General features: G+C 49.7%; 1 protein-coding gene across 7 annotated transcripts in view; it reads left to right on the plus strand.

Moving 5' to 3' along the window:
* Positions 1-27,097, plus strand: part of BCL2L1 (BCL2 like 1) — a 43,454-nt gene extending 16,357 nt beyond the window's left edge. For all 7 annotated transcript variants that reach the window (XM_024559846.4, XM_024559847.3, XM_045194513.3 and 4 more), the window contains exon 3: positions 25,433-27,097. In XM_024559846.4, the coding sequence (XP_024415614.1) occupies positions 25,433-25,570 (138 nt within the window). In that variant the 3' untranslated portion in view covers positions 25,571-27,097. The remainder of the gene's footprint in view (positions 1-25,432) is intronic.
* The last annotated feature ends 730 nt before the right edge of the window (positions 27,098-27,827 follow it).

The following is a 27,827-nucleotide window of genomic DNA, read 5'->3' on the forward strand; positions in this document are numbered from 1 at the left end:
GTTCTTGCTCAGGCAGCCAAGTTGAAGGAACCTAGAATGACAGAGGAAAAGAAGTTTGGAGTAGGGAAAGAACCTCAAGAAATCACTTCTGCCCCAACATTGTAACCAAAGTGATCTTTTAAAAACCAAATTCAAAAAACAAACAAGCAAACCAAATTCAGAACTTATCACAACTTGCTTACTACCCTCCACCCACTTGGAATAAAACCCAGAGTCCTTACCAAGGACTCTCAAGTCTATATGATTTGATACTGGCAGCCTCTTCATCCTCCATCCCTGTACCCCTCCCTTTCTGCACTCAAGCCTCGGGGGCTCCTGCTGTTCCTGGTTCCTGGCATACTTGTCCCTGCCTGAGGGACTTTGCAGTTGCTTCCTCTGCCAGGAATGTTCTGCCCCTGGTGTTTGCCGTGTTGGTTCTTTTCAGTTGACTCAGCTCGCAGGTCATATCCTCTGAGAGGTTCGCTCTGACCTTTGGTCTAAAGTAGCTGAGCTACTTCTAAATCACTCTCTAGTCTTTTACCTCTTGTATTTTTGTTATAGCACTCCCTCTGTTTAAAATTTTCTTTCTGTTGGTCTCTTCTACTAGAATATACACTCCATGATATTAAGGACTTTGGTTTGTTCATTTTTTATCTTTAGTGCCTAGACCTGTTCCTTGCAGGTAGGAAACGTTCAGTGAGTGATTTTGGAATGAACGATTGAACAAATGAACAAACCTAAGGCACTGTTTTCATCTACACGTGGGAAACTGAGACCCAGAGAAGCTAATAAGAATTGAGAGTGTTCTGTCACCTTGCCTTTTGAATGCTCCCTAAGTTCCAAGCACTGTACTCAGTGACTTACATGTATTATTTTTGTCACTTGTCTTTAATTGTTATGGAGTCATTTGGAAAACCATTTTTTGCACACCATTGTAGCATTTTAAAGAAAACGACCAACTTTTTATTTTTTATTGGAACCTTGCTCTGTTGTACAAAGAGTTGGAGGCAACTTAGGAAAGGTCCAAAAAGATAGAATAAACTGAAGGATAGAATGGAAAGGATAAAGGGGGGGGGGGGGGTCAGGTGAGAGTGTGAGTAAGAGGACAGGAACCAGAACGAAGATTAGTTAACGGAAACAGATACCACACAAGTCCCTATGAACCGAGCAAAGATTTTCTACCATTCTTTACAACTGATAACTAAATTATGCCCAGATTCTTGAAAGTGATGGTTTCTCAAAAACCCGGTCACACACATGACCTTGGGATTGTCCCAGACTGCATGTGATGGTGCCAGATTTGTTAGCCCCTCACTGCCTCAGCAGCTGGGCTCCTGGACTGAGGCAGCATGATCTCTTCTTCCTCCTTTTCTACCAAAGGGGCCAGTCCAGTAGGGAGGAGGCTGGCCCTCTCCCCAACCCTCTCTGTACCCTACCAACTTTGTTTTAAAGAGCATCTTTTTCCCTAAAGATTTGTTAACTGAAATATTGCCATTGAAGACCCAGTTCTCCTCTCAGGACACTTCCAATTGAATTAAAGAGAAAAGACAAGGAGCATAAAAAGAGATTCTTGTGAAAGGTAACAATGAATGCTGGATGCCCAATAAGAGAAGTACGTTATAGAAGAGGTCAGATTTGTGCTGGGACTTGCCCACAGAGACAGGGTAAAGAGGGGCTGGTGCTCCCCGCAAGGTGTTGGGGGATCCATGTGAGGTAAGATGTGTAGGCTGGGATGGACTCTCAAGAAGAGACCCATAAGCAGTGGCAGGCCAGTGTGGAGTATGTGTGGAGGGGTGTCTCTTACTAGGTGCTAAAGCCAGAGAGGTCAGCTGGAGCCAGATTTGTGGGAGCCTCCAGGGCCAAGGAAAGATTCCAAGGCCCTCCTCAGTAGCCCTGTTGTCCCAGTAGATGAGTCATTGCCAGGCATGGATGCCCATCCTGGCCACCTGTCGGTCCACTGATTCCCAGGTAGCAGTGCCAGCAGCTGAGATGGAAGCCAGGACCTTGAACTGACCATGAGCAGAGGAGTAAGTATGGGGGCCACTGTCACTTTAGCCTTTGGCCATCCCAGGTGCATTCATTTGGTGATTCAGCAGATGTTTATTGAGCACCAGCTACAGTTGACCCTTGAACAGTGCAGGGGATTAGGGGCTCTGACCCGGCCCCTCAAGGTCAAAAATCCGTGTATGATTTAAGTCGGCCCTCCACGTACACAGATTCCTAACCACTGATCAACTCTGCTGCAAGCCAGGCCCTGTGCTGAGTGTCGGGGCGCTGTGATAAACACGACAGTCAAGGACGCTACTTTCAGAGAACTCGTACATTAGCGGGGGAGACGGCTAGCCTGAGAAACAAACAAACACGGTGATTTCAGATAGGAGCCTGAATGATGTAAAGAAAATGAAACTGAGTGATGGAGTGTCTAGGGAAGCAACTTTATCCAGGGAGGTCAAGGAAGGCCCCTCTGAGGAGATGCCATTTGACCCGAGAGTAGATTAAGGAGAAAGAGGCAGCAGCCTGGGAAGATTGGAAGTAAAGATTTTACAAACAGAAAAACAAGGCAGGACCAGACTCGGCTCCTCTGAGCTTTGGGCCCACACAGATCTCAGCTGGCACCGCGGGGGGGGCCCAGTCTGGGCCTTTGTTTCCCTTTGTGTTACCGGTGAAGACGATCTGTCAGACCTCCCTCACGGAGGTCCAGAGGGAACAACGGTGACCACCAATGACGGAGCTCCTGTCCCACGTCCTGCACTCTGTGTGCATTTTCTTGTTTCATTCTCCCGCTGGCCTATCTGGTAAGTGGTCTGTTGGCCCCAGTTTCTTTTCCAGTGGGGAAACTGAGGTTCGGAGAGATGAAGTTCCATGCCCAGGGTCCTGCAGCTTGTACACAGTGGAACCTGGATTCAGACCCAGATTGGTCTGGCTCCAAACCCAGGCTTTTTCCACTGCTCCACCCTTGGAATAAATGAAGCATTGTTAGTTCAGGACGTGCAGAAAGCTACTTAGCAAAAGGAGAGTTGGGAAAGCATCTTAGTATAAGAGTCTTGAAAGACACCTACTATCCTCCCAAGCTGAGAGGACTCCTTTTGCTCCTCTGCAAGAGGGTACCCAAGAACCTGGGGTTACTGCTGGCCTTTGCCAGAGGCATGTTTGGACTTAGCCAGCTAAGTATCCCCTAGTTTCCTGCTTTTACCATCTCAGCTGCTGGTCAGGAGGTTTGGGAAGGTGACATCATCTAGCTGATTCAGCGACTGCTTCTAGACAACGGGAACTGAAAGTCATTGCCCCTTCCTTCCCACTCTGCATATCTCTTCAGAACAAGGCTGGGTATGCTACCTACCCACAGGGTCTTGGCTGGAACAGTGCTTCACCTCTTAAAGAGCTAGAAGGTACATTTGCCTGGAGAAAGCCATCCTCAAGACTTCTCAAGCTAAGGGAACAGTGCTCTTGAGGGATGGGAGGATTCACAGGAAGGTCCGCATCCCTCTCCTCCACCTTGGTGAGAACTCCTGACCCTTATGATCTCATTTGCCTAAGTTCAAGGCTCAGGCCCAACACTGTAGATTGGGCAAACAAAATGTTATTTGCGGACTTTGATGTTAAGGCATTTAGAGTCTGGTCAAGAGGACAAAGAGACAGATTTCAGAGCAGAACAGCCACCACACTACGATGTACTGAATGTCCCTATTGACCCAGTGACCGAAAGAAAAGGAAAAAGATAAATGAAATATATTTAAAAGAAAGTAATAAAAAGATGGGTCAGTGCCAGGTGAGTAGGACAGCAGACAACTTACTTGCTCTGTGACTTAGCTCCTGTTAGCTTCACTGTTTTCTTGTGAAAAATGGGTGCCCCAAGGTATGTGGCTCCTTAGGTTGTTGGAATATTACATAATATAAAAAGCATTCAGCAGTGCACCCAGCACCCAGGGAGCACTCAGTGAATGGTAGACCTGTAGATAAGTTCTCAGAAGAGGGACAGCCCATTGGGGAAGGTCGGGGAAGGCTTCCTGGAGAAGGTGAACTTAGAACTGGGCTTTGAGGCCTGGATAGGCTATGGATGGGTGCTGGCTGGAACCAGCCTATTCAAGTGGGAAGAGGACAGACTTTGGATGCTGACAGTCTGCTGTGTAATCTTTGACAGACAGCTTTACCTCTCAGAGCCTTGTGGTTTTCTTCTCTGTAAATTGTGGGTTTTGCTAGAACCTACCTCACAGGACTGTTAAGGTTGTTAATGAAGTGCTATATTGATAATGGAAACCGCTGAGTAAAGTCCTCAGTATGTACCAGTGCTGTTTCTTATTTGGCCGGGGAACCAGCCTGGGAACAGGCTGGAAGTCGTATTTGAGAGGGCACTGCTGTTGTTCATTCCCTCCCAGTTGGACAGCTCTCCCAGCCATCTCCCTCTTCTGTCCTTGTCCCCCTCGAATCTGTTACTCACACAGCAACCAGTGATCCTTCCAAAGTCGAAGTCAGTCTGTCGTTCTTCGGTTCAAAACCTCAATACTCTTTTATTTATTTTATTTTTTAAAGATTTCATTTATTTATTTTTAGAGAGAGGGGAAGGGAAGGAGAAAGAGAGGGAGAAAAACATCAGTGTGTGGTTGTCTCTCACATGCTCCGCACGGTAACCTGGCCTGCAACCCAGGCATGTGCCCTTACTGGGAATTGAACCAGTGACCCTTTGGTTCGCAGGCCAGCACTCAATCCACTGAGCCACACCAGCCAGGGCCAGCACTCTTTTCTTTTAATTTTTTTTTTTTTTTATTCTCACTCGAGGACATTTTTTCATTGCTTTTTAGAGAGAGAGAAAGGGGGAGAGAGAAACATTGATGCCAGAGAGAAGCATCAATCAGTTGCCTCCCATATGTACCGAGAAGGGGAATCAAACCCGCAACCTTTTGGTTATGGGACAACGCTCCAAGCAACTGAGCCACTCTGGCCAGGGCCAGTGACTCTTTATTCATGAGAATAAAAGCCGGAGTGTATACAGTGCAGGGACAGATGGAGAACAGTCCCCTAGAAATTAGTGTTCTGGATTTATTCTCAGAAGTAGCTCTGCTCCAGGGCTTGTGTCCCTGTATGTGTGTGTGTGCAGGCACAAGTGGATGGCTCTGGTGATGGCATACGTGTACATCCAGGGCATTTTCTAATAGTAAAGGACTACACTGCCTCACAGCTGCTGCGGGTCATGAGGGCTGAGAAAGCCAAGGGCACTCAGGCAGACCTTCTTCCGATCTGAGTCTGAGTCATTTCCTGAAAGGGATGTTGGTCATTCATTCACTTGTTCATTAACAAATGTTTATTGAATGCCTGCCATGCGTTAGGCACTGGGCTATAGGTTGGACATACAGTATGAACAAATCAAAGTTCCTGTTTTCACTTTGTAGGCAAGGGCGGGAGCCAAGAGACCAGTCGGAAGCTGGGCAGGTGTTAATGGTGGTTTGTACTAGGGTGGAGGTGTGGTAAAAGTGGTGAGCAGTGATCAGAACTTCAATACAATTTGAAAGTCAGACCAACTGGATTTGCTGATAATTGGATAAGGGATGTGAGAGAGACAGAGGAGTCTGGTTTTTCGCTTGAACAACTGGAAGGAGCTTGCTGCCAATTAATGAGAAGGGGACAACATCATGGCTAAGTCATGGTTTCCTGAGAGGGCTCTGAAGTCGGGCTGCCTGCATTCAAGTCCTAGTTTGCTTGCTGTTTGACTTTGGGTAAGAGTTTAACTTTACCAAGCCTCAGTTTCCTCAAATGTAAATCTAGTTTCAAGACCATAGACAGCTAGGTGCTGTGAAAACTAAATGGGGGTAATTTGTGTGAAGGGCTTAGGATGGTCCCTGGCATATGCATAATAAAGCTTCAGTAAGAAACAGTTAGCTCTGCTCATTATTGTGGGAGGCAGGGAATCCCATGACCAAGCAGGCAGCAGGTCCTAGCCCCACCTCCACCACTCCCTCAAGGAGCCCACCTTCCAAGAGGCAGCTCAGACACCATCTGTCCAGCAGAGAAAAGCCATAGGGAGACAGCTTTTGGGGGGACATTAAATAGATGAGCCCTTCCCAGGAAACCTAATCTCATTCTCAGCAGGTGCTAATCCCAGCAGCCTCCCTTGGTATCTGAGCCCAGCCCACCCAGTTCCTTCCCCACCCCCACCCTGAGTGCCAGACCTTCTTCCCCTTCCCTCTGTCAAGCTGCCACCAGGACACTTCCTTACCAGATGGAGGGGCTTTGACAGGAGGAGGCCACCATTCATCTGATGGGGCCCAGTCCCTCACGTGTATCAGGTCACCAAGGGCTTCAGGTGCCACCTGTCTAGAGCTCCCCCCTCGCCAGGTGCCAGTTCCTGGGCGTGGTGCTTGATCCAGGCGGATCCTGGCTGAAGCCAGCTGGAGCCAGGGACTCCCACTGTGTCCCAGCTGCCGCCTGCCTTCCCACCCACAGGCAGAGAAACAAGCTTTAACCCTTTGAACGCCATACGTGTAGCCAGAATTAATGGTGGTAGTTCTGGCTCTAAGTACTGCACTGTTCCAGCACACTTTTTTAAAAAAAGAAATTTATCATAAATACAATAGAGAATATGTATGTAAAGTTTCAAAAATAGGAAGATGATCAACTGTAAATTCATTACTCAGTTTAAGAAATCAAACATTTATGAATACCTTAGGGTTTCCTGGGCGTCCCTCTCCAATCACAGCCACCTCCTACCCATTCTCCTGAGATTCGTGTTTATCATTCATTCCCTTGCCTTTAAAAAAAAAAAGGTTCTATTACATATATATCTTCTTATGCATGCTTTTAAACTTCACTTAAATATCACACTGCGTGCATTCCTCTGCAGTTTGCTTTGTTCATTCAGCATTGTGAGATCCATTGATGTTATGTGTACACCTGTAGTTCATTCATTTTCACATCTTATTGTGTGTCTCACTCTACCGCCAGTGGTTATTTGAGTCCTTCCTTTGTTTTTGCTACTTCAAATAATGTGGTTTTGAACACTTCGCGTGTGTCTCAGCACATGCACGTGTTCAAGAGTTTCTCCAAGGTAGTGGTTTCAAAGGCTTTATCTGCCCATTAGAATTAGGCAGAGAGCTTGTTAAACCACACTTTGCTGGGCTCCACCCCCATCGTGTTAGAATCTGTATGTCTGGGTTGGGGCCCTGAGAATTTGCATTTCTAGCGAGGTCGAGGTGATGGTGCTGCAGGGCCTGGGACCGCACTTTGAGAGTCATTGCTGCAGCGTGTGTACTCGGGAGTCAGATTGCTTGGCAGAAGGTAATGCTTAATTGTTTTTCTTTGCGTTTTTAAGAATTTATGCTGCCACCAGCAGCACATGAGTTTTCATTGCTTTACATTTCAATACTTGATATGGTCAGACTTTAAAATTTTTATAGAGCTGGTGGATGTGAGATGGTATCTTGTGGTTTTAGTTTTGCATTTCTCAGATTACAAGTAGGGTCGAGAGTCTTGCCTTCCACCTATTGACCATTCATGTTTCCTTTTTTGTAAAATACCTGTTCAAGTCTTTGCTCTTTCTTTTGATTTTTTTTTTAAGGGATTTGTAGGAATTCTTTATGTATTCTGAATACTGATCTACACATGTTACAAATGTAGGCTCTCAGTTTCTAGTTTGTCTTTTCCCTTTTTATACATTGTCTTTTGATGACTAGAATTTCTTAATTTTAATGTAGTTGAGTCTTTTCTTCTATGACTCACACCTTTTATATTTTGTTGAATGAAATCCCTTCTCAACCTGTGATCCTAAAGACATTTATCTATTTTAGTCTATATTTTCTTCCAAAAGTTTTAAAGTTTTGTCTTTCACATTTAAGTCTGTAATAGATCTGGAATTGACTGTCATGTCACCTTAGTAGTTTTATTGGTGGAATACCTTTTATTTCAGTAGGTTTTAAATGTCTACAAATCTGAATTATTTATAACTTGAGTTGTACCTAGGGCTTATTATATACACCTCATTAATATTTCATATTGAACAAAGGTGCTGTCTTTGGGAAAGAGTTATGGTCACATTTAAAACCTTTCCGAGATTTTTGCTGGATTTTTCAAATTTTAGATATGATAATGGTATCATGGTTATGTTTGTGTTGGTTTGTTTCCTGTTTGAGATTCCTTATTTTTTTTAGAAATGCATACTCAACTATGCCTGGGATTCGCTTCAAACACTGCAGGGATGCAGGAGGGTTGCTAGGGCACAGATGAAGTAAGATTGGTACTGAGTTGCTATTTATTGAAGTGGAGTAGTGGGTACATGGTGGTTCACTTTATCATTCTGTCTACTTTGTACATGTCCAAGTGTTTTCGTAATAAAAAGTAAAAAATATCCAAGGACTATTTCCAGGGTTACTTATGAAGTAAAGCATCTTTTCTTATACATATTAGCCATTTGTATTTCTTCCAGGGTTTGATTCAGCACATTTACTGAGTGCCTTCCAATTCCGGGCCCTGGATACAAAGATAACACTTTCATGTATCAAGTGAAATTGTTACTGTGTGCCAAGCACAGACACATTATCTGGGTGTACAGCCACCCAACAAGGAAGGATTTTACATTTTTATTTATTGATTGATTGGGGGGGTGAGAAAAACATCAGTTTGTTGTTCCACTTATTTATACACTCATTGGTTGATTCTTATGCCCTCACTGGGGGTCAAACCCATAACCTTGGCATATCTGGATGACGGTCTAACCAGCTAAGCTACCTGGCCAGAGCAAGGAAGATTTTTGATGAGAAAACTAAAGCTCAGAAAGGTTAAATAATGTGACGTGGTTGCTGGCACAAGCTGGTAAGTGGCATAGCTGGGATTTAAACCGAGGCTTGAAGCTTCTAGCACCTGTGCTCTGAAAAAGCACCCTTGACTGCCTCTCAAGAGGAATAACACATGGTCTTAGAGTATAACACGAAGGAGAAACCAGGCTCAGAGACAGTACTGGCCAAGAGAACACACAGCCAGGAAGCTATGGAGTCTCCAGGGGAAGACCCACATATGCGTGATCTGAGGCCTCTAATCTGTACTGAGCCACCTCTTTTCCTTCCATGGAAAGAGTTTTTAAATCTAACTGGGATTCCATCAAGAGACCTTTCTCCATCCAGAGCTCCAGTCGCTATCCAGAGCCGTAAGTCACTGGTTCTTGGTCTTCATCTGTTGGCCATCAGAGGGGCCCGTAGACATAGCCCATTTATGATGAATAGACTAATGGCAGTGTAGTTGCTGCCATTTATTGAGTCCTACCATGTGCAAGATGCTGCAAGGCACAGTGTTACATTTTTAACCCTCACAGTAATCCTCCTCGGGAAACAGTGTTGCCCTGATTAGAAAACTGAGTAAAACAAGTTAAGTAATAGTTCCAAGGTCAAATTCCAATAAGGACAATTCTAATAAAATCTAGTCTGTTAGACTCAGATTATTAGATCTCATTCCCGCACTTACTCATTCTGGTGTTCCATGGGTCTGCCTTTCTCTGCCTCTTCCACTTCTGTTTGGTGCCCTCTCCAGAGGGTTAGTCTGGCTTCTCCACTTCACCTTGACTGCTTTAAAGGAGGGGACCGATGGCTTCCATGTGCTCTGTATCTCCCCCCCCCCCCCCCAGTGATTAGCACAGTGTAGCCACAGTGGGCTGACACGTGACGCCTGAGGATCGGTGGGTGGTCGTTGGTGATGACCCTCACTGATACTGCCCCACTCCCAATCAGGTGGCAGGTTCCCTTTGAACACTTGTCATGCGCTCACTGCTCCATTGGGAGAGAAGAGAGAGGTGTAAAGCTTGGGTCATGCATGAGACTGCAGTTACTGAAGGAAATGAAAAGACTGCAGGGGTTGGAGGAGTTCAGAGGAGAGGGCAGGCGTGATAGTTACACTAGTAGCAAACATTTATTGAGCCCTGTACGGTAGGCCTTACATTCATTTTATAAACGTGGACCTTGAGACTCAGGGTTTACATGATTAGCCTCTATGGTTGCACAGCAAGTAAGTGTCAGAGTTAGGACTCTGACCCCCTCCATGGCCTCTCAAGGGAGAGCACTCTGGGCTCTGTGTTGGGTAGCCTGGAGTCTCCAGGTAAAAGGAGTCTGGAAGGATAGACCAGATATGGACCAGAAGGGAGAGGCTGAGATGCAGGACAAAAGTCTTAAGAAGTGGAGCCATCATATCCCTAAGATATCACAGCTTGCGCCTTCCGCTGTCCTTTTGAACATGGGGAAGACCAGGCTTGAGCCACAGAGCCATAGCATATGATCATTATCCAGTGCTTCTTTGTGTCCATGCATTATCTCATTTAACTTCTGACTGCTAGGAGGTAGAGGAGGTCATCCCCTTGCCTTGGAGAGGGAACTGAGAGGTCTTCAGGTTTTAAATCCCATCCATGCTTTCTCTACTTGCCCTGTTTCTGTAGTCTGAGAACACAGGCTTTGCACTCAGACGCACCTGGGTTTGAACCCCACCTGCTCTGTGTCTCTAAGATCTTAAGGCACAGGGGGCAAACACAAGGCCTGCAGGCCAAATCCAGCCCTCCACCTTGTTTTATCCGGCCCAGCTCCTGGTTTCTACCCGGCCACAGCGCTGAGCTCTCACTTAACTGTTAAGGAGCAGTTACATTTATACAGTCCTAAAATTACATTCGGCCCTTTGAAGGCAATGGAGAGGCTGATGTGACCCCCAGTGAAAATGAGTTCGACACCCCTGTCTTAAGATTTGCCAGTTGGGGTGATTTGAGGTAAAGAGTGGGACTTTTGGGAGGCAAGCATATGCTAAGGAAGGGACAACATAAGGGAGGCATAAGAATGTCAAAGTTCTAGGTATGAAGAAAGTGAGATGCTTCCAGCGGTGAGGTGACTTGCCCAAGATCACACAGTGAGTTAATAAGCAGCAACACTGGGATTAGAAACCAGGTCTGTGACCTCCTAAAACAGTTTACTACTTTTTCCCTAGACAGCGCTGCTCCCTGAGGGGGCGTGGGGCAAAAGCCTAGGGATCAGATCGATAGCACTTCGGAGCGAGAGAGAGGGTCTTAGAGATCATTTGGTCCATCCTCCACCCTTGACAGATGAGAAAAATGAGGCCCAGGGTGCTTAATTTACATGTCTATAACCAAATAGAGCTACCGCAGAGCCCGAGTAAACCCACTGGTCTTTTTTTATATTGCCAAGCAAAACTTCCAAATTGCCTTTTTTGTATGCAAATTGAAAGCCTCACTCCAAATGCCAGTAACAATGAGAACAACTGGTTTGGGGAGGTTTTTTTTTCTCTCAAAATATAATCTCATTCTCTCTCTCTCTCTTTCTCTCAATTCTTAGCAAGAATAATATACTGGAAGTGGGTGGAGCTTCAGTGGAAGATCTTGGTGGAAAAAAATAAAAATTTGATAGTCTCTGAATGTAAGGAGGTCCTCCAAGCCAGGCAAGCATAGGCCCACCGCCTCACCTATTCCAGCCAGCTTACTACTTGCCCTGCCCTGCTCACAATAGGCCTTCAGAAGGCCCATCTTTTCCTTGGCAGCTGCATCGGGTGAACACCAACGGAAATCCCTGGTATTTTTCTCTGCGTGCAACCAGCCGTGGAGATGTAGGTCAGACATTGCTGGTCTGGCAGTTAAAACAGCTCTAGCTTTACCCTGTGCACCTGCAGCCATGTTTGCTGAGCCCCATGGGGATGGAAAAAGGATGTTCCCCTTCAAAGAAATCAAATCCTCAAGAGTCCATTTGGGCAGAACTGGCTGGGACTTAGGGGGCACTAGAAGAGATCATCTAGAATGTGGGGACTAGAAGGGTGGCACTGTCTCTTTCCCTCTTAATGTCTGATGCCTGGTGTGACTAGTAGCAGGGCTGGCAGTGCCCCTGCTCAGCTCACCGTCATCGTCACTGAAGGAGCTGACTGGGAAGGTCCATTCTCCCCCAGGGCTCAGCTGGGCCCCCAGGCCTGCACCTGGACCCCCCACGCCTGCCTGGTGTTTACAGGATTAAAGCTGCCACCCTTTGGAACCCTTTGGGACCTAGTCTATTTTCATTTCTGTTCTCAGCTGTCTGGTCTCCATGGGCCTCACCTACAGGTTTCTGCATGCCCATCCCCCATGATGCAGCCCCGTGAGGCTCTTCCAACCTCACACACTCCTCTTTGGCCTTTGTTCTCTTCAGCAGGGCTGCCAGTTCTGTGCCTGGCCTCAGACAAGCTCTTTGGTCCAACCTAGCTGCATCCTTCCCAAGATCCCAGCCCTTTGTCTTCACCCCTGGGGGCAGAGGGCAGGATTATGGCTCTAAGGCATGAAGTGGGCACCTGTGTGGCTGCTCTGGACAGACTTCCAATTGGCTGACTATTCTGTTCTGAGCTGTCCCCTGCCCTGGGCCTCACTTATCTCCTTTGTAAAGATATGGGACCAAGATTGGTACATGAATCACTAGTCTTCAAGATAATATATAGGTCATATGCAAATGGATAGACTTTTATTTTAATAGTGTTTGTATTTTATGTTGATTTCATCTGTGGCAGATGATACTGGTTCTGTATTTATAATAGTATAAGGTGCATTTTCATTTTATTTATTTATTCAGCAAATACTCAGTGTTTACTTCATGCCAAGCACTATTCTAGTTCCTAGGGATATCTGTCTTCATGGAGATTCCATTCTAAAAAGACTGACAGTGATGGCGGGGTGGAGGGTGACAAGGCAACTTTTGGTATTTGTTTATTTTATTTTATTTTTACTTTTATTTATTGATTTGATTTGTCCTTCCACTCATTTGTGCATTCATTGGTTGATTCTTGTATGTGCCCCGTTCGGGGATCAAATCCGCAACCTTGGTGTATCAGGACAATACTCTAATCAACTGAGCTACCCAGCCAGGGCAAGTTTTTGTTCTTGTTTTTTTTAATTAAGAGTGATTGGGAAAGACTTTTCTAAGAAGGAGCTGTTAGGAGAGATCCACATGACCTGAGAGAGTAAACAATGTAACAATCTGTGGTAAGAACAGTCCAGGCCTGGGAAGCAAGTACAGAGACCCCAAGGTGAGAAGCATGTGCTTGGCATGTTTGAAGAAGAAGAGAGGAAATGTGTGGCTAGAACAGAGCAGAGGAGAAAGTGGTAGAAGGGAGAGGTTTGTGTGAGCCATGGCGAGATCCTCCGGCCCTTCCTTTGGGTGAGAGGAGAAGGCAGTGGAGTGTTCTGGACAGACAGGATCTGATGGCTTTTAGAAGGACCTTTTTGGCTGTCACTTGGTGAAGAACCGTAGCAGGAGGTAAGAATCTGAGAGGTCGTTGTAGTAATACAGGCAGAAGATGATGTTAACTCAGACCAAATGATGGTGGTGGAGGTGGTGAGAAGTGGTAGATTCTGAATCTAATTTGAGTATAGATCCAATGGAATTTGCTGACAGATCAAAGCTAGAGCAGATTGAAGATGACTCCAAGGTGTTCTAGGCTTTAGCACCTGGAATCATGAAGCTAAAAAGGGGAAAGATACGGAAAGAACAGGTGTGGGCAGGGCACAGTAAGAATTTTTAACACATGTATTTAAATTTTTAAAAAGTGGGTCAATTGATTGAAAAATGTTAATAATAATAATGATATGTGGATAAGGCCAACACAGTGAAGGCTGAAATTGTGGTTACAGTGGATCTGATGCGCCAGTGCTCCCTTCCAGCTCTAAAATTCTGCACTGGTGATTTCAGACCTCGCTGTCTCTCATTCACAAAGAATGGGAACTTGAGACAGCCTAGAATGTAATCAATGCAGAAGGAATGAAAAGAGAGGAATCCCTTGGACCAGTCCTACCTCTTGTTGATTCTGGAAGGATTTGGGAAGTTCTTGCACACACCCAGGCCTCCTGGCACTCACTGACTCACTGGGCGCCCTCTCCCTCCTAATGTAAAGCAAGCTCTCTCTGCCTCCACCCTCATCCCAGGCCTGGCTTCTCCCTGGCCCTGCATGTACGTGGAGCTTGGGTGATGGGTCTGCTGAAAGTGCACAGTCACAGCCCAGGCAGATTCTGCCCTCCCTTTCTGTCTAGTCCCTCCTTCCTTCTCTTATTGTCATCTACCCTTCGGGGCCTGGGAGCAAATGGCTTTGCCTCAGCGACAGCAGAAATGGTTTTGTCTTATTTCATTCACAGTTATCAAGCTGGAAAAATTGTCCAAAGGCTCTTCCTCAGCTTTTTGTAGATGAGAAACAGAAGGCCAAAGAGACAAGCAATTCCCACAGTCCACATCTCATCAGCACATCTTTTCAGCTCTGCTTTACAAATAAATTCCGAATCCGCCTGCTTCTCACCAGCTTCCCTGGCACTATCCTGGCCAAGCTACCACTGCATTTCTCCTGAGTGACTGCATCAGCTCCCCAACAGACCTCTTGCTTCCATCCTTGCCCCTGGAGGCCTGCACCCAGCAGCCAGCGGGATCCTATTAAAACCAACGTCAGATCATGTCCCTAAACTGCTGACAACCCTGCAGTGTTTCCATGTCACTCAAAGGACAAGCCCCAGGCTTTAAATGACCCTCAAGGCCCTGCATAGTCTGGTCTTTGTCTACTGCCAGACCCTATTGCTACCATTCTCCCCTCTTTCACTCAGCTTCCGCCACACTGGTGTCTTTTCTGTTCTTGGAACACCCTGGGTGTGTACCAGCCTCAGGGCCTTTGCACTGGCTGTTCCCTCTGCCTCTCCTCAGATCCTTGCAATGTCTATTTCCTTACTTTTCAGTCAGGGCTCTGTTCAAATGTCACCTCCTCAAGAAGCTTTCCATGACCATGGGTTGCAATCCTGCCTCTTCCATGTTTCTGTCTAACCCCCCTTTTTTTTTACTTATTTTTCTTTTTAGCATTTATTGCCATCTGACACATTTATTGCTTGTCTCTTCCCATTAAATTGTAAACTCATGCAGGTAAGAATTTTCATCTGAATTAGTCACTGCTTTATCCTTAGCACTTAGCATAGTGCCTGGCATTTTAGTGGGCACTTAATAATAAAGAGTTATGGAATGAATGAATGTCCAGAGCTAAGCAGAGCAGCTTGTCTGGTCCTTCCTGCAGCCCCACAGGTCAACCCACAACGGGGTCACGGTCTGCCTTTGAAAACAGCTCTGCCAAAGCTACTGGGCATCACTTTTGTTTCCAAGAGAATGACCAAGTAGTGGGAGGGACTCTGCAAGGACTGGCCTGGCCTTGCAAAGGTTGGGGTGAGGGTGGGGGGAAGCACATAGCAGCCGTCAGTACATCTCTCCCTTTCCAACCCTGAGAGGACCAGAGGGCATGCCTCTTAACTGTCCTTAAAGTCATTCTGACTTCCAGGGCCGAAGAGTAGCAGATCCTCAGTAAATAATGGGCTGGGGGCGGGGGGGTGAAATGAGGAAGCCAAGAAGAACTTAGTAACATCCTTCTGCATCTCTCCTACTGCACTGGCAGATTTTAATGTGCTCTGGAGTTAGACGCCCTTACTCAGTACCAGTGATCTCAGGCAAAGTTTCATCGCCTCTCTGAGTCTTAGTTTCCTCATTGGTAAAATGGAGACAACACCTACTTACAAGATTTCGAGAAATCTAGCAAGAGTTCATAAATATTAGCTGTTACTTTTTTGTTTGTAGCTACAAATGCGATACATAAATGGGCCCACTCATTTTTAGCTGTTAAATAAACAAACAATAGCATTTATTGAGCACTTTCCATGAGCCATTTCATTCTCGCTGCCAAGTCTGTGAAGTACCTTGTTCTTGCTTATAGACAGGACACTGAGCATAGAGAGGTAAAGGGTCTTGCCTCGGGTCCCACAAGTAGGCAGTCACAGTGCCGAGATCAGAACCCACACTGTCAGGCTTCAAGGGTCAGGCGACCTTTCAGGGGATTCTCATCGGCTTTTCTGAATCTCAGTCTCACCTCTGTGAACCGCAGATTATGACATACAATTTCTGGGTGCTCCACACGCCACATCAGATGGGACAGTGAGTTGCTTCTGGGTTTCCTGGTGGTCATGGTGGTAGTGGTCTTCTGCAGTTTCCTGGGGCTCTGGGTGTTGACTTTGAAGAGCAAACCTCAAGGTGGCCCCGGGCTCAGCATCATCCGCTACGGACAGAGTACTTCAGCTCTCCTGGCGCCATCTCAGGCATCTTGCTATTCTAAACCTTGAGGGGCTGGTGGACTGGCGTGGAGATGAACCAGGGAGAAGACTGGATGGGACAGGAATGTAGGAAATGCAGCCCCACGGGAGCCTCCAGCTGAGTTTTTGGTTATCGGTGTGTGTGTGTGTGTGTGTGTGTGTGTGTGTGTGTGCGCACTCACATGTACAGGGTGAGGAAAGGGTGGTGCAGGGACTTGCTCTCACCCCCTCCTGCTTGGAATTCCAAACATTTCCGATCAGATCAAGGTGGCTGAAAATAAATACCCGGGACTTGTCTGGACTAGTTGGAGGCAGTGCTGGGGTGAGGAGGTTGAGGCCACAGGGGCAGAGACCGGCAAGGTCTGGCCCAACCGAGGAGCTTGCCCAGGGTCACATGTGCCCATTGCCCTTTCCCCCTGGAATTCTGCAGGTTTCGGGGCAAGGCTCATCAGCAGGCTTGAGGTGGAGGAGGATCAGATTCTTTCGTGGCAACAGGTCCTTACACCTCTCCCCCTCCACATTACTGGATCTGTTGGGAACCCCTAAGTGAGGGAACCCAGGGTGCCACTCAGTCCTCTGTGTGTGTGTGACTTTCATCCTCCTCACGCTACAGCAGTAATAGGAGCCCTTCGAGATGATCCCCTTCATTTCACAGATGGCGAAAGGCCCAGGCTTTCCCAGCATTCCAGGCAAGCCAGTGATAGAGCTGGGATATGAAAAGTGCATCTGCTCTTTGCTTTACAGCATGTGACGTCGATCCGATGAAGGAGAGGGAACAGCTTTGGGTAGAAAGGCTGCTTTGGACTATGGAGTACTTGGAAGCATACACCCCAGAACGAAGCAGAGTTTTAGGGAAGGGGTTGGCCCCAGAAACCAAGTGCCTCTTCTTTGTGGGTTGCTACCACAGTCCCTCCTGTTTGTTGCCTCAGCACAGTGCAGAAGATGCCTTTTCCAGACCCTTCCCATAGCTTTCTGTCACTCTTCCTGAGCCTGAGAGAACATGGTGTATGGGGAGTCCGGGGTACTCTGCCCAGTTACCTGGTGTCTCCTCCAGTCCTTTTCTTAGTTTTGCCAGGCAGTGAGGATGGGGATGAAGAGAGAGAGAAAACCGGTCTTTCTTCTTCCCTTCCCTCCTAGTGATACCTCAGAATTCCTGTCTAGCAGTCAGGAGCACTCATCAGCACCTTCTCTGGGCCCAGCACTGACTGGGCTAGGCCTGGGGGACAGAGCTCATGGTCAAAAAGGAGCAGCTAAACAAACTGGTGAGAGCGGAGGGAGACACGGAAGCAGAACGCAGGCGTCCTCCTTGAAGTGACCCGTAGGTTAAGACCTAAGGGATAGATAGAAGAGGGCTTGGCAGAAGGACCCATGTGGACAAAGGTCCTGAGGCTGAACAAAACATGGCGTGTGAGAAGTGAAGCAGCCTGGCCTGGTCGAAGCGGAGGAAACCCTGCAGGGTCTGGCAAAGCATGGAGAAGTCTTCGAGACTGAAACCGAGCCTTGGAGATGTAGCTGCCGTTGACTCAGTCTGCTGTGTGCTGTGCACAGTTCTAAGAGCTTTACATGCATTGAATGCTCACAGTGTTTTTGTGAAATAAGTGCCTTTTTAATCCCCATTTTACACGTGAGGTCCGCAGCTAAACATCTTAGTCCAGTTGCAAGACTTATTGGGTCTACTCTTTGCTCTGGCAGTCCAGCATGGTGGAGAAATAGAAATTAATTTGTCACCAGTGATGGCCTCATCCAGCAGCGGCACCATTTTACAAATGAGAAGACTGATACCAAGAGTGGAGCAGGCCCTGGTCCAGGGCCCAGAGCAAGGCCAGCAAAGCTGCCTCTGCCCACCTGTGCTGTCTTCACGGGAAGCCGCTGGGACAGAGTTGGACGCAAGCAGCAGAGGGAGAGGACCAGAACTAGGCCCAGTCGGTGGGAGGTGGGGATGGAGGGGAGAGGTGACGGGGGGGACAGAGGCAAAGATTTCCAGTCAGGCTGATACAGGGAAAAGTTTTCCAGTAGAGCTGCCCAAGGAGTAAATGCTCCACCACTTACTGGGGAGGAAGGGAGCTCCTCATGACAAGTGTGTAAGCAGAGAAGGCCCTAGAGAGAATTGTGAACTCCTGTAGATACGGACCATCTGGAGTGGAGCAGTCCCCCACCGTGTCACCTGGGGACTCCCCCTTTCTGCACCCCATCTGGGCAGTGACAATGTTAGGAGTGAGCTTGCGCGTCACATGGAAGGTGGGAGGGTGTGTTGTTGCATCACTCTTGAGTCTCCGACTCTGTTTCAGGGGTGTGCCTCGGTCCTTCTTGCCCTGGACACTGGGAGAAGCTCGAAAGGCTGTGGCCATGTACTCATGAAAGAATAGGGTCACCAGGGGTGGGATGAAAGAGACTTGAGATGAGGGATGCCTCGGAACTCCAGAGAATTGACGCCTATGAGCGTGTAGCAGCTGCCTAGGAGCCATTAAGTGCCTAGGCTTTGGAGCCAGGTTGCCTGGGTTCAAATCCCAGGTCTGCCATTTATGAACTTTGTGACCTTGGGGGATCACCTGAGCTCTTGCACCTGATGCCTGTCTGTAACACAGAGTATTAGCAGCACTTGCTTCACGGCGTTATTGTGAGGATTAAGTGAATTTGTATACACAATGAAGCTCTTAGCACGACCGTAAGTGCTCAGTAAATATCAGCCATCACTCCCAGGGAAGAAGGTTGTGAGCCCCTAAATGAGCATCTGTGCCCCAATAAATGCTTTTCTGAATTCTCTCTTGTCGCCTCCAAGGCCAGCACCCTGTTTCTGAGCTGAGGAGGTGGAAAGAGCCCCGCCAGCACTGCTGGGGCAGATAGCTTTCTCAATTCCCCAGCTGAGGTGTTATCTCCTCCCGGCACAACCACTTCCTTTTCTGAGAAATGAGCACATCTGTCAGGCTTAGCTTCTTAGAACTAATGGTGGGGGAGGAGGCGGGGGAGGAGAGGTTGGCAGCTGACGGGGTTAAAGATGATAATGAAGTTTGCTGTGAGGATGACTTCAAACATTCCCTAAAGCCCAGTTGGCTTGGGCCCCCTATGACACCCTCTTCGGCCAGTAACACCAAGGTCACCCTGCTTCACCAAGTGCTTTCATCCCCTCATCTCACCACCGCTGCCTGTGGGTTGGGCCAGAGCAGGAGAAACTGAGGCTCAGAAGTGAAGAGGCTTGCTGCGTCACCCACAGCTGGGCTGTCCAGACTGAAGTGTCAGGCGCAACAGACTTTGGCCGCCCGTCTATTTGTCCCTGCCCCATTAAGCCACCTGAGTTGCCCACAGTCAGGCCCATGTTCCTCTGGGAAAGCCAAGGGAAGTGGATTCCAACCACAAACCTCACTCCTTCCGAGTACCCACTGCAGCTCCCTGCCAAGAGGGTGATAAAGTCTCTCCATTTGCCCCACCCGCCCTTCCTGCCGTCTCATAGGGATGTCCTAACAAGGCCTCATTGGTCTACTCAGCAGGCATTTGTCAGCCTCTCTCTCAGGGAAACGGAGGCCAAGAGCAGAAAGCGACTCTGCACATGACACACAGCCTGCCCGAGCCGGGCCATGACAAGAGCAGGGCAAACTACTGTGCTGATGTCCCTGGTACTTTCTCTGGGCCGCTAGGAGCCCCTTCCTCTTCTCCACCTACCTCTTTCCCGAAATAACTAAACGGGAAGGAAGCAGTGGGCCTGGGCCCTCTAGAGTCACCCTAGAGGAAGGAAGGGCTCGTCTGGCACAGGCACTTGTTCCCCATTGAAGCCAGGACGGAAGGGTTTCACTTTCCCTCCTGGTCTTCGTCATATCCTTTTCCTGTGGCTCCGGTTCCTCCTCAGCTGGGGGCAGGGGGGCAGAGCTCATTCATTAAGCTAGTGGCCTCGGGCTGCCTTCCTCTTCTTAGAGGGATTCACGACTACAGCCCTGGCCCAGAAAGTGAGGTTTGCTGCTGCACATGCTGGGGTTGAAACTGGCCTCCCCACTTACCGACTGATCAGGTCTCAGCATCTCTGAGCCTCGGTTCACCTGGGCTGGGAGTGAGGACCTCCTTCAGTCACAGAAGTACATGCGCCTGGCCCACGATGGGGCCTCAAGAAGTATCGTCCTTTTGAAAGTGAGCAGAGACGCTGGAACCAGATTGTCGGTGCAGGCAAACCAGCCAGGTCACCAGACTCCTTTAGAATGGCACCTCTGTGTTCTAGGTACAGTACCAGATGCTGGAGCTACAAGTGACAAAACCACACACAGTCTGGTGGGGGAAACAAGGCAAAAAATAGTCACTGAAGTGACCGTGGTCGTGCCTGTAGTCAGGAAGTATGGCCCAGGCAGGGTAAAATGCTTTAGCTCAGTGACTGGCACAGGTAAAACGTATTATTATCTATTCCAGTGTTGTTTGACAATGAGGACACTAGGAGCCAGAGAGGTGAAGTAACCTGTTTGAAGTCACACCGCTAGGAAGAAGCATGGAAACAGGGGCGATTAGAGAGGGTAGTAGGAATTGGAGAACTTACCAGATTTCAGCAGGGACGAGACTGTAGGCCCTGATGCGGTGGGTGATGCGCTGGCACTTGGGCCCCTGCACCAGGAATATCCTTCTGCCAGCCTTTTTCCTGCCTTCTCCAGGGTTGTGGGTGGCTGCAGGGTGACCTGCATTGTGACCTGCACTGTTCATTTGGCTGCCTCTGCGCAAAGATCTAGCTGACGTTAGTCATGTCTGTCTGGATGGGCCCCTGGCTTTAGACGTGGGTAAGACTCGGTCCCGCCTACACTGCCTGCCACCCCCGCAGACCGCTGGGAGAGACCAGCACAGAGATAGAGGGCCTCAGCCTAGGGTCACCCTGCCTCCCCTTCCCACCTCAGGGCCTTTGCACTTGCTTCTGCCGGAGCATGCTCTTTTTCACGTGAGATTATGGATCCTCCCTTGACCACCTCCACCTTGTCATTCAGGTCTCAGCTCAACTCTTTTCTCCTCAGAGACACCTTCTCTGAGCCATTCCCGCTAGGTCAGTCCCCCAGTATTCATTCTGTCGCTTCTCCATGACTTACTGTCTTCAAAAATCCCATCACCTCTGAAAGTTTCTTGTTTCTTAATTATCTTCTGTGCTTCTCATTAGGACAGAGTTTCTCAACTTTTTTTTTTTTCTTATTACCACCCCCCTGCAGAGTCTTTTCAAGACTTTTTTGTCCTAATCACCCTCCCCTTACATTTGAATAGCACAGCCACACCATGTATCTCTGATGGTGCTCTGGCAGCACAGCGAGCCACAAACCACTGCCCTACCCCAGAATTCTGCACTTCGCCCCATTGAGCGTGCACGGAGGAGAACCGGAGCTCCATGAAAGCCGGGACCTTGTTTGTCTCGCTCTCTGCTGTGTCTCCAGTGCCGGGCTTAGAGCATGGTAGGTGCTCAGTGAGTGTTTATGGTGTGAAGGGAAGTCCATAAACCCTGGGAGTACAAAGGAGACATTTGTCCCAGAATTGAAGGAGGGATGAGTAGGGAAGGCCTCTTGGAAGACAGGTCTTCAAAGTGAAGTCCTGTGAACTGAGGAAGGGTTGGCTGAGGAAGGGAGATGCAGGAAGGATGACCGGTCGGAGGGCACCGTGTTGGCAAAGGCACAGGGGCAGGAAGCACTCTGGAGCATGTGGGGCGGGACCATTCTGCGTGTGTGACCAGGACTGTGGGAGGCAGGAACTTGAAAGTAGGCCCAGCCTTGGCTTCTCCTAGGGACCCTGGTTCTTGCCTTGCCATTCTGAAGGGCCCCAGTGCCAAGTCGGGAGACCCCAATTCCTAGTCCAAGCTCTACCGCCAGCTGGCTGTGTGATCCTGTAGAAGGGGCAGATGTGTTGGCCTTGCTGACTTGTGGGTCTACCTGGCTAGATGCCTAAGATTCTCCCATGGGGGTCATTAGCCACTGCCTTTCCCCAGTGGCCCTGAAAACCCCCATGTGGATCCCCGTGGTAGCAGTCACAGCTGCAAAGAGATACTTCCCCCATTTGCTCTAACCCAAGCCTAGAACGCAGACAGTCTCTCAGGCCTGGGTCTCCCAAAGACTGTGACATCAGAGACCTCCCTGCAATACACCCTTATCTCTCACCTCCCCGCCCACCATGCCCACTCTGGCCAAAACCAGTGGGAGCCACTGAGGAGCGGTGGGGGCTTATCTCTGCTTTTCCAGACTGCACTGCTTTGCAATCCTGTTTGTTTATTTAGAGCAGCCGCCCGCTGAGAAAATGGCTGTTTGTTTCCAAGTGTGTCGTGTGAACCGTGGGCTAAATATACCCACACCGCTGCCTCCCAGCACCCGGCACCCAGCATCCGCCCTGGAACAGTGCTCTGTCTACAAAAGCAATCCACAGAGTCCACAGCCCTTGGAAACCCTACTTCCCGTCCCGGAGAGAAGGAGCTCCTTGAAGTGGAGATGAAGTGTTGTTCTGGCCAGGAATGCACGCTTGGGGGCTGGGCAGGTCAGAGCCTTGTTCTCTATGCACCAAAATGAGAATGTTCCCTCCACCCTGGAATGACTGTTCCTGGACAGTGAGTGCTTTGTGCCCTTGCAGGGACAGAGCCTGTTTACTCCAATCCAGCCCCAGAGCTGAAAATTGCCTGCGGCTGCCAGCCCTCTACTTCAGGAAAGTTCCCACTGAGGGAGCCAGGCCTCTCCCACTTTGGCTACAAACCCAGTGTCCCTGGTTTCTTGTGGGACATTCGGTCCTTTGGGATGATAACCAGGGCTTTCTGGCCACGGCCTCCCTTCTCCCATGCTCCCCAGGACTCTCCCCATCACAGGTCTATCATTTTTGTGACTCCCCCTGGGCCTGCTTCACTTGGATTAGAAAAATTAAAACTCCTCTAAGAATTGTCTTTGCCAACACCCATGGAGGCTGGCCAGGGTGAAGGGGGAGAAACGGGGCTGCATGTCCGCAACAGCCACGCGTGGGCAGCGACAGGCCAAGAGTTAGGGGGCTGGCCGCTGCCACTGCTATTACCTTTGTCTCCCAGACCCAAGACTCTACCTGCACCCCACCCCCACGTCCTTTTTCAGGGAATCCATGCAGCACTAGTGACAGGGTAGGTCCTCCCCAGTGCCCCACATGGGGAATGTCCTGCTGAAGCAGCGCTCCCTTTGGAGCTGCGCCGTCCTGAGTTCTGGCTCTGCCACCTTTTCGCACAGTCCTCCCTACAGTAAGCCTCCGTTGTCTCGTCTGTGAAATGGGTTTCAAATCTCCAGTCCGGGAATTATGATGAAGGTGAAATGAGATAATAGTGCGGGGCCCTTAGTACACGTGCAATGCCTTTGTTCTACTCGTGTACTTACTGACCACCAGCTATGTGCCAGGCGTTGTTCTGGGTATAAGACAGAACCCCCACCTCATCAAGCCCCCTCTACTGCAGGAGGTACACAAAAACACATTGTAGAATCTGGTTATGAAAAACGCTAATAAAAATAAAGCCATAAGCCATGGTCCAGGTAAGGGGGCAGGTGAGAGAGACGCGGGTGGATGCCGCGTTAGACACAGCGACTGGGGAAGGCACTTGAGGAGAGGACATCTGAGCAGTGTCAGGGGTGAAACCAGGGAGTGAGGCCCGTGATGATCTGGGGTCAAGTGCTCTAGGCAGCAAGAGCAGCAGCTCCTGAGCTCAGCAGATGTTCCAGGAACAGCAGGGAGGATAATGCTACGTGTGGAGTGTGGGGTGTGCAGTGGGAAGGGGCCAGGTCCTGCTTAACCTTGCTGTCTGTGGTAAGGACTTAACCCTAGGTGCGAGGGAAAGCCTTGGAAAGGTTGAGAGCTTGGGATGGTGTGATCTGAATTGGAGGGTCTTTCCCTACCTGCCTGCGTTCTCCAGTGCTTTTTCCCAGCAGATGGCAAGCTTTCTGGTAAGGGCTCTGGCTTATGCGTCACTGCTACCTTCCTAATGGCCTAATAAATGTTGAGGATTCTTTGAATCAAGTTGGCAGCTCAGTGCGCATGGCACTCTGCTGGGGTATCAGGGATGTGAACAGACACGACAGTGGCTTCCTGAGTGCAAGGGAAAGCTATTAGAGGACTTTGCGCACAGGCGTGTGGTGATCTGATCTATGTTTTTAAGAATCTTCTCCGTGAGGAGCATGGACTGAGGAGGGTCATCAAGACCAGAGGTGGAGCCAGGCAGTATCTGAGTGAGCCAAAGGGCCACAGGCACCCTGGGGCCAACTGGAAACGCAGGCCCTGCCTGAGGGGTCAGACACCACTCAGCTGGTTGGAACCAGGTAGAAATGTGGGCCCAGGGCGTGGGCTCTTGGTGGAGAGGCATGAACACTGGCCCTGGAATCAGCCAGTGATTCATTTCGTTCCCTCCCCAGACACACACAGCACAGTGGTTTCTAGGTGCCAGACACCAGGCTTGGATTTTGGTTCCTCCCCTGACAAAGCTGGGTGAGCTGATCCAGGCTCCCCGCCCTCAGAGGCTCGGTTTCCTGGTCTGTAAATGGGGGAGACAGCCTGCTTTGCAGCATTGTTGGGAGGATTAAAGGACCAGTGGGGTGGGAGGCTTCTCATTAAAGGGTTCTCTGAGCTCCCCTCTCCCTGCCCCACAGGCTGGCTCCACCCTAGGGCTGGCTCAGAACCGAAGCCCTTCCCTCCCCGTGTCATGTGCTTCCCTCCTGACTGGCTTCAGGGCCCAGGGCTGTTGCTCACCTCCTCCTGGGCCCAGAGTCCCAGCCCCTGTGGTTCGGGGCAGGGCCAGGAGCTCTTAGCCCCATGCCAGTCCTGCATGGTTATTACCAGCTCTACTCTGCCTTGCTCGGCCTACCCAGGGCAGAGGCTCCCTCCAGAGGAAGAAGAACCTCTGGCTAAGAGTTTCCAGACCTCCTGTGCCCTGGCCCATTTCTCTCCCTCCCTCCTTCCGTGGCAGCAGTGGGAAGGCTGTGGCCTGGTAGCCCCACCCTGCCCTCGGACCCCAGGCTCCTCTGTGGTTTCCAGACCACACATGGTCCAGCTCTCACTCACCTCTGCACCCTCATCTCTCCTATCCCCTCCTTCTGCACTTTGCCCCAGCCATTTGGCATCCTGTTACTCTCCGATCCGGCCTATCTCTTTCCTACCTCAGGTTCTAGAATACCATTTCCTAGCTGTCTGACCTTGGACAAAGCTCTTTTCTTACTTTGCACCTGTTTTCTCAGCAGTAAAATGGGTTGGTCATCCCCAACTGGAGGTCAAGAAGGAGGGAAGCCCTTAACCTTTTATCAGACCCAGAGTGAGCACGGATGACTCTAGTTTTTCAAATCAAGGCCATCACATGAAGATGGCCCCTCTTCTCCCACCCCCGCACATCACCCTTTGAGGACTCAAACAGTACCTTCCTTCTCTCCTCTCTCCCTCCAGGACACTTTTGTGGAACTCTACGGAAACAATGCAGCGGCCGAGAGCCGGAAGGGCCAGGAGCGCTTCAACCGCTGGTTGCTGACGGGCGTGACTCTGGCTGGCATGGTTCTGCTGGGCTCACTCCTCAGTCGGAAGTGACCAGACACTGACTACCCACTCACCATCCCATCCCTACTAGATCTCTTCTTTCCACCACCATTGCCACCAGGAGAGCCACTACATGCAGCCCGTAACCACCATACACATCACAGCGCTGGGCCTAGGTTTGGTCCCCCGCAGTTAGCAACTAGAATCTGCCATGCTTCTGTGAGAGCCACCTTCCCCCACACCTCAGTTCTCCTGGCCTTGCAACCCACAGAGTTTCCCCCAAATCTGCCCCGTGGAAGCTGGCAGGTATGTGGGAGTTGGAGGCTGGAGGGCACTGCCTGATTGGTGGAACCCCCTTCCCCCTTAGCCTCTCCAAGAATACTTTCCTGCCAGGGAACTAGAAAGTTTTCTGACTTTTTTTCCCAGAAACAAAGACTAGATTGCCTTCGTTTTGATGTTTGTGGCCTCAGAGTTGATCATTTCTTATCCCTGCCCCACCCCACCCCCCAGGACCTGGGCTCCCCTTCCTTTCATTCCCACCCTCCAATAGCTACTTAGGGGCCAATTCTGGCTAATTAGGGATTCAGGCTGCTTGGGATGAAGAAACTAGGACCAGGACCCCCTCCCCAACTCTGGCCTGGCCAAAGTCCCCACCCGCCATCCCCAATGTCCTCTGGAGGCCTTTGGCTAGAGGCCAACCCAACCCAGGAGAAGGGGCTGCAGCTGCAGGAAGCACCCCACACCAGAGCTAGGGTGACCTCTTGCAGTTTAGCATTACCCTAGTCCCCTTCCCTTTCCCCTCCCTGGCTCCCTTGACCATGACTGAGGGACCAACTGGGCCCAAGACAGGTGCCCCAGAGCTGTTTATGGCCTCAGCTGCCTCACTTCCTGCAAGGAGATCAGCCTTGTGGCATATTTGCTTTGGACTGCTGCCCATGGGGTTCAGGGGCCTTGGCCCAGGGGTGAAGGGGAGCAGCAGGCAGCAGCTGTGGGAGCCCTAGGGTCTTCCCTACCTCAGGCAGGAAGGGCAGGAAGGAGAGCCTGGTACACAGGGTGGAAGTAGGGCTGGCTGGGGGTTCAGTCCTGCCTGGCCAAACACTTGCGCGCCACCCTCATTCAGCCTAGGCAGCCAGGCTGCCAGGTCAGAGTGGCCTGGCCAGGAGCCCTTCAGGCCTCCCTCTCTCCTCTGCTCTACCCATGGCCTGTCTCATCCCTGGGGTTCCTGGCCTGGCCCTGGCCCCCAGGGCTCTCTGCTGTACATATTCGAAACTAGTTTTTATTCCTTGTGAAGATGATATACTATTTTTGTTAAGCGTGTCTGTATTTATGTGTGAGGAGCTGCTGGCTTGCTGTGCGTGTGCACGTGGAGAGCTGGTGCCCAGAGATCGAACAGCCTGATGCTCCCTCCCTGCCCTGGTCCGGGGAAGCCAGCCAGGGGTCCTGGCTCCTGAGGGGCACCTGTCCCTCCCCCAACCCCCATCCTACACTTGTCCCAGCTCTTTGAACACTTGTCCCAGCTCTTTGAACTAGTGTGAAGGTGAAAGTGGAGTACAATAATAAACTTAATAAGTGAACAAAGGGCCCGGGCTCTTGTGTGTTCTGGAACGGGAAAGAAGGGGCTGCTTGGCTGACAGGCTGCAAGAGAGCTGGGTGCTGGTGCTGGCTCTGCTGCCCCCAGAGGAGAACCTTGGACGAGTTTCTTTTCCACTCTAGGCCTGAGAGAGAGAAACATTGATCTTGTATGTGGCCTGACCAGAAATCAAACCTGCAACCTTGGCATATCAGGGTGATTCTCTGACCACCTGGCTAGGGCTCCACCTGTCTGCGAGTGGGGTTTTTATTGAGCACTTGCTATGTGCCAGGCACTGGGCTGTATGTGAACAGGACAGGTAGTTCCTGCCCTCAGGAGCTCTCATTCTCATTCTAGTGGGACGAACAGTCAGAGTCACAGCCACAGTCGTGAGACCCTGGGGATTCTGTAGTGAACAAAGTCCTTGCCTTTGTGGAGCTTCCATTCCAGTCAGGGGGGCGGGCAGATGGACAAGTAGACAGCTGCGGCAGGGCAGAGGTGGAAACACATGACCGCGAGGAAGCGCAGTGGCAAGACTTGAAAGACCTAGTGGGGAAGGAGATAAGGGGTCAGCGTTGAGATACCATTTTAAAGGTGAACCTCACAGGATCAGCTGATGGATCAGAGATAACTAGAGAATAAGGAGGAGTTTTTGAATAATGATTCCATTGCATTTACGAAAATGAAGCCCTTGTAAGGCCAGTACTACTCGAGAGGCTCATAGTGAGAGTTTAAAGA

The sequence above is a fragment of the Desmodus rotundus genome, chromosome 6 (assembly GCF_022682495.2).
Source record: "Desmodus rotundus isolate HL8 chromosome 6, HLdesRot8A.1, whole genome shotgun sequence".
NCBI classification, from domain to species: Eukaryota; Metazoa; Chordata; class Mammalia; order Chiroptera; family Phyllostomidae; genus Desmodus; species Desmodus rotundus.